The 6,822-nt window shown below is 33.2% G+C and overlaps 1 protein-coding gene across 1 annotated transcript; it reads left to right on the top strand.

Moving 5' to 3' along the window:
- The first annotated feature begins 5,284 nt into the window (after window positions 1–5,284).
- Tsp_10520 (hypothetical protein) lies at window positions 5,285–5,785 on the top strand. Its single transcript, XM_003372219.1, has one exon. The coding sequence runs from the start codon at window positions 5,285–5,287 to the stop codon at window positions 5,783–5,785; it is 501 nt and encodes a 166-aa protein (XP_003372267.1).
- The last annotated feature ends 1,037 nt before the right edge of the window (window positions 5,786–6,822 follow it).

The following is a 6,822-nucleotide window of genomic DNA, read 5'->3' as shown; positions in this document are numbered from 1 at the left end:
GAATTTATCTTCAGCTGAAAGTTCTAACGCACTAAAAACCGGTTTCTAACGCTGCATTATGCAAATAACTATCGCTATAACGCTGCCTTATCATCAGTAAGGGTGCGTTTGTTTGTTTAATTTACGTGGCAATTAGTAGCATCGTTGAACGTTCTCTGAGTTCATTACAGGCGTTAAGTAGCTGCTGAAGGCCGTTTCAGATTTACAGACAAGTATTCTACTTTTCTGCTTATTTTTTTAAAACTCTGTATACTCATTTTGTAAGTAATTACTTTTTAATTAATTAGAAGTTAATTATAATATTTGTTGTAATTCTACTTTGTAATAAAGTGAGGATAGTTTTGATTTAATATCATTATTGCAGGTTTAAAGAATGGAGCAAAGAAAATGTGAAAACACGGACGGCACGAAGCAGAACAAGAGAAGGTAAAAGGTAAATGCAATTTCTTGTGCATCTGTGAAGCAGGGCTAAGGATACTTTGAAAGGGTGAAGTTATTCCTTAGTTTAAGAAATTACCCAAGTTTGTTGTATGTAATATATAAGTAAGATATTTTTCACTGTAAAAATGTAATTTTTTTTCATATTAAGATTAGGTAAGACTTCATCTTCAGAAAGATGGAAAGTTAATTAACTTTATTATCACTTTATATTATTTTTTCAAGTTTCACAGCATCAGAGACATTGGTAAATTACATTATTTAATAGATTAACTTTGTTTGTCACCATGCGCAACCAGTATGCTTACATTTTAGTAAAAAGATATTGCGATGAGTTCCATTTATGTAGGTCATTTTTGAATTTTTAAATGTGAAATTCAGAAATGCAGAGGCGTATTTTGTCTAAGTCAAGTTTTGTTTGTTTTGAGCAATGTTAATTAGAAAAAGAAGGCATTTGGGATATTTTATTGCTAAATTTGCATTTTGAACACAATTTTAAATAGCAACTTTACAATTTATTTTAATCTAAAAGTGAACCAAAGAAAGAAAATGCTAAAAATTATTATGTGAATAAAATGCGACAGTTTCCAACATACAATTCTAAATAAATTGTGCACCGCTTGTGGATTAGTTGTATTTCTCATATGCTCTTTATATGAATCGATGGAAAATGGAAATAAAAAATACTTAACGACATCAAAACATCAGTTTGAATGAATTTATAATGTAATTTAACTCCGTTACGTGGTTGAAAGTAGAAAAGATTTCTAGCTATTAGATGTAGCTAATTATTGGCATCTCTGAACATTAGATAGATAAAAGGAAAGATCATTTGAAATGGTTTTCTGTTTCGTCGTTTTGGCGAAACTCACGCACTATATTTGTTGGCTCGTTAACGCCAACCATAAGATCCGTAGCAAGCAATTAATGCATTCATCTGCTATAGCAGATGATTAGCCTGTGGAAGCGCGTGCTGAATTGCGCTGTTACAAGCATATATTTTACATGTGGCTAGCAGATTCGAACCCTTCACCCCATGATTATTGGGTAGGGTAATTTCCACGCGGACAACCTGCTGCCCGATGCAATTAGAATTTAACTTTCATATATATTAGCTTCTACAAATTTTTTTTCTGAAATTAATATCATTTCCAGTATTGCATTGCTTGATTCTCATTTATATGAAATATTCCGCATTTCGTAGACATTTTGGCTATTTAGCTTTCAGTCACTGGACGCAAAGCTTCAACTGAAAACCTTTACAATTTATAATACTCACATTCACGCTTCATAATAATAACAGAAAACAACAACTTTTGAATAATTGCTATGATTTTTCTATTCCAATTTTTACCTTATTTGCATTTATCAATAATTTGTGATTTTATCTTTCTTATCTTTGCCATTGCTTCATATTGAAAACACGGAAGACACGATGCAGAACAAAAGAAGGCAAGAGGTAAATGCGATTTATTGTAATCTGTGAAGAAGGGCTAAGGATACTTCGAAAGGGTGAAGTTATTTCTTAGTTTAATGAAATAACTGAAGTTTGCAGTATGTAATATATAAGTAAGATATTTTTCACTGTAAAAATGTAATTTTTTTTCATATTAAGATTAGGTAAGATTTCATCTTTAGAAAGATGGAAAGTTAATTAACTTTATTATCACTTTATATTATTTTTTACAAATTTCACAGCATCAGAGACATTGGTAAATTACATTATTTAATAGATAAACTTTGTTTGTCACCATGCGCAGCCAGTATGCTTACATTTTAGTAAAAAGATATTGCGATGAGTTCCATTTATGTAGGTCATTTTTGAATTTTTGAATGTGAAATTCAGAAATACAGAGGCGTATTTTGTCTAAGTCAAGTTTTGTTTGTTATGGCGTTCTATCGGATAGTTTATATTTTGACTGAATTCTAAATGTCGAGGTCATTTCAAAAATGTCAGCAACACTGCTGATGAAAAGTTGTGCATTTAGATAGTTTACAGTGAGCAATGTTAATTAGAAAAAGAAGGCATTTGGGATATTTTATTGCTAAATTTGCATTTTGAACACAATTTTAAATAGCAACTTTACAATTTATTTTAATCTAAAAGTGAACCAAAGAAAGAAAATGCTAAAAATTATTATGTGAATAAAATGCGACAGTTTCCAACATACAATTCTAAATAAATTGTGCACCGCTTGTGGATTAGTTGTATTTCTCATATGCTCTTTATATGAATCGATGGAAAATGGAAATAAAAAATACTTAACGACATCAAAACATCAGTTTGAATGAATTTATAATGTAATTTAACTCCGTTACGTGGTTGAAAGTAGAAAAGATTTCTAGCTATTAGATGTAGCTAATTATTGGCATCTCTGAACATTAGATAGATAAAAGGAAAGATCATTTGAAATGGTTTTCTGTTTCGTCGTTTTGGCGAAACTCACGCACTTTATTTGTTGGCTCGTTAACGCCAACCATAAGATCCGTAGCAAGCAATTAATGCATTCATCTGCTATAGCAGATGATTAGCCTGTGGAAGCGCGTGCTGAATTGCGCTGTTACAAGCATATATTTTACATGTGGCTAGCAGATTCGAACCCTTCACCCCATGATTATTGGGTAGGGTAATTTGCACGCGGACAACCTGCTGCCCGATGCAATTAGAATTTAACTTTCATATATATTAGCTTCTACAAATTTTTTTTCTGCAATTAATATCATTTCTAGTATTGCATTGCTTGATTCTCATTTATATGAAATATTCCCCATTTCGTAGACATTTCGGCTGAAAACCTTTACAATTTATAATTCTCACATTCTCGCTTCATAATGATAACTGAAAACCACAACTTTTGAATAATTGCTATGATTTTACTATTCCAATTTTTACCTTATTTGCATTTATCAATAATTTGTGATTTTCTCTTTCTTATCTTTGCCATTGCTTCATATTGAAAACACGGAAGACACGATGCAGAACAAAAGAAGGCAAGAGGTAAATGCGATTTATTGTAATCTGTGAAGAAGGGCTAAGGATACTTCGAAAGTGTGAAGCTATTCCTTAGTTTAATGAAATTACGCAAGTTTGTAGAATGTAATATGTGAGTAAGATACTTTTCACTGTAAAGCTGTAATTTTTGTTTTTCATATTATGTTAAGATTAGGTATGACTTCATCTTTAGAAAAATGGCAAGTTAAACAACTTTATTATCACTTTATATTACTTTTTCAAATTTCGCAGCATCACAGACATTTCGTAAAATACATGTTTTGTTAGATTAACTTTGTTTTTCAGCATACCCAGTATGCTTATATTTTTGTGAAAAGATTTTGCGATGAGTTCGATTTATGTAGGTTGTTTTTGAATTTTCAAATGAGAAATTTATACATGCGAAGGCGGTTTTGACTAAGTCAATTTTTGTTTGTTATAGCGTTCTATCGGATAGTTTATATTTTGACTGAATTTTAAATGTCAAGGTCATTGCTGAATTTTTAAATACTCATCAATGATTGACTTTAACTCTGCATTTCAACTCCTTTTTCAAGTAAATTGAAATGAGTTTCATCAAATGCTATGCATTCGCTAGATAAGCGGTTCGTTGTGCATGAGGTATCAATGTTCCTAATTTCATGGCGTTCGATTAGAATTAATTCCCCGTCCAGAAAATTTTCCAATCAACTCAAGCCGGTTTCTATTGCTACAGTATGCAAATGAGGATCGATTGAAAATTGCTTTATCATCAATCAGTAATGGTGCGCTTGTTTGTTTAACTTGCGTGGCAAGCAACAGCATCGCCAAACGTCAAACGTTGCGGTTAAGTAACTATTGAAGTCGGGTTTTAACTGTTGAAATTGATGAATAGCGTTTCACTACAGTTTGTTGAAGATCAAGATTACGTTAATGCAATGGCAGAACTCTCTCATTTATAGATTAGCCTATTCGAAGTGATCTATGTGTTCAGGTTGATATTAGTGCTGTTCGATATTCGACATCCATGCATGACAGAATGGCATGAAGCTTACAACCCAGAAAAATTGCTAATTTATCTGATACAGTATGACTAATTTGTACCTGTGTACGTTTAGTGACATGCAGTAGTGAATTGCTGAAGCGGTGCTAAGAAATGTTTACGCGATTTTTATTTTGTTAAAGTTGGTCAGTAGCGTAAGGAAATACAGCTCGAATTTTATAAAGAAGATCGCATACGTTTTCAAGAGAGAATTTCATATGAATTTTATTTATTAGCGCATCTCTCTCATAACAGTCGCGGCTAAGTGATGACGCCTGTTATATTCAAGAATCAGCGTAGGAAGATAAGAAAAAGCTGAGCTGATCATGCTCTGCGACACCCTTGCAATCAGCTACCGTTGCAGACAGATTTCGACCTGACGGTCAGGCAGGGTACGGCAGTGCGGAGGCACGTAGCAGTTATTGGTGGTGTGCGATTTTGGTGAGCGATCGATGGCGTTGTGATTTATCATGGTATTTGTCAGTAGCACGGTGTAATAAAAATTTCAACTGATTGTTTGTAGTTCGACTTATAGTTCATTCACGCCAAATGACTTCCTCAAGAAGACTAAGCGACCGTAAGGTGAAGCCGGGCGGTAATGACCGGGCAGAGATCAACCGGCGCTTCCCGACACGCCCACTGTGCCAGAAAGTCTATTACACTCAAGCACATTTCTGTACTTAGAATTCTCCATCCTTACTAGCAGTTTCCTCCATCTAACCATCTATAGGCCGTCAAATTTCATGTGAAACATGAAGATTCTGAAGCTGAGATGATTTCCGGTGGTCAAATAGGAAACCTCTGGACGTATGGTGAACAATCACAACGGCTGTATGACTTCGCCTATTCAACTGTGGAAGTTCAAATTCATGGGAACCTGCCAAAGTGCAATATACAATTGCGTGTGTTTCGAACATGGCAAAGAGAAACACATGGTGACAACTCTACTCTTCACATATAGCCAACATGGGCGTGACCGATGCACTGTTTTCAAAGGTCTGTACGCTCTATACAAACTGTTCAAAAATTTTGAACAATTACTACAGCTGATGTCAGTCACCTTGAAACAGACTGTAGAATTTTGGACATCGGATGAAATTATAGCAGCTGTAAGTACGCAACAGGAGAATTGTCGCCATAAAGTAGGGGAGATATCGATAAAAGTAAAAGTATTCGATGCTTGTTGCAACATATTGCTTCATAAGCGCCGATCATTTCGATCGCAGCGACACTGGGAATTAATGATGTGCAAATCAACTTACATCTGTCCATCTGAAGCCGGGTCTCCTAGCATGGAAGTACCATTTGTCATGTACTATTCCAACGCAGGATGAAATGGAATGGCCCTCTCCATTTCACCTTACTCAGCACGATTTGCTTTATAAATACAATGCAGAGCCACGTTATTCATTTCTCTATTACAATTGAAATATAAGTTTTCAAAATCTGCATTACCGTTTTCTGCTGTTTTTATTGTGTATTTTTTTATTCCATTTTCTTCAGTGTTTCATGATAGCCATTGTTATTGGTCGAATATTCAGTGAAAGATGTAACTATTAAATTGTTCTACTTGAAATGTCTTATGTTGTTGTAACAAATAAAATATTGCAATAATTGATGCACATTTTTCATGAAGTATAACGAAAAATGGTAAAGAAGTATTCCAAGTACGACAATTACGCTACGTTAACGTTTGCAAAGTATGGTGAACTACCCACTACGAGGCAGTTTTGCAAAATTCAAATCAGCAAATATTTAAATTAGATAATTGCATTGAAATTTGTCGATTGTTGATCAGCAGTGTTTATGGAAAAGAAGAAGAAGAAGAAGTTCTTCCTCAAAGATTTTGTTCAAGCCCATATGTATCGAAAGATGATCGAAAATGAATAAAAGCTGAATAGAAGGAAGATGGAAATAAGGAGAAAGAGTGATAGAAGAATTGCTAGAAATATGCATATTCTGAAGTTAGTTATGATGAATACATTTTGATTTGAAATTTCAAAATAAAAATGAAAAAATATCCCAATTTCTTTTCAGATAAGTGGAAAAAGGTAAAGAAAAAATAAATAATACGAACAAGCAAACAGAAAACTGCAGAATTGATTACTTTCATTTCCTTCTACAATGAGAACGATTGATTCCAAATCATATTTCAGATTAGAACTATGAAATAGGAAAATATGAATAAATAAAATAATAAAAAACAAAAAATTGATAATATTGGAATTATTGATAAATGCGATTAACATTATTTGAAATTAGAATGGGGTTATTTCAAGAACTGATACGGATGATATTGCAGCCAATTGACGATTTGAAGTAATTAGCAAATGAAATATTTAGATTAATCAACAAATGGAATTTCATCTAA

This window comes from Trichinella spiralis (assembly GCF_000181795.1).
Source record: "Trichinella spiralis strain ISS 195 chromosome Unknown Scfld9, whole genome shotgun sequence".
Lineage (NCBI taxonomy): Eukaryota > Metazoa > Nematoda > Enoplea > Trichinellida > Trichinellidae > Trichinella > Trichinella spiralis.
Note: the sequence above shows the minus strand (reverse complement) of the source record. Positions and strands in the feature narration are given on the sequence as shown.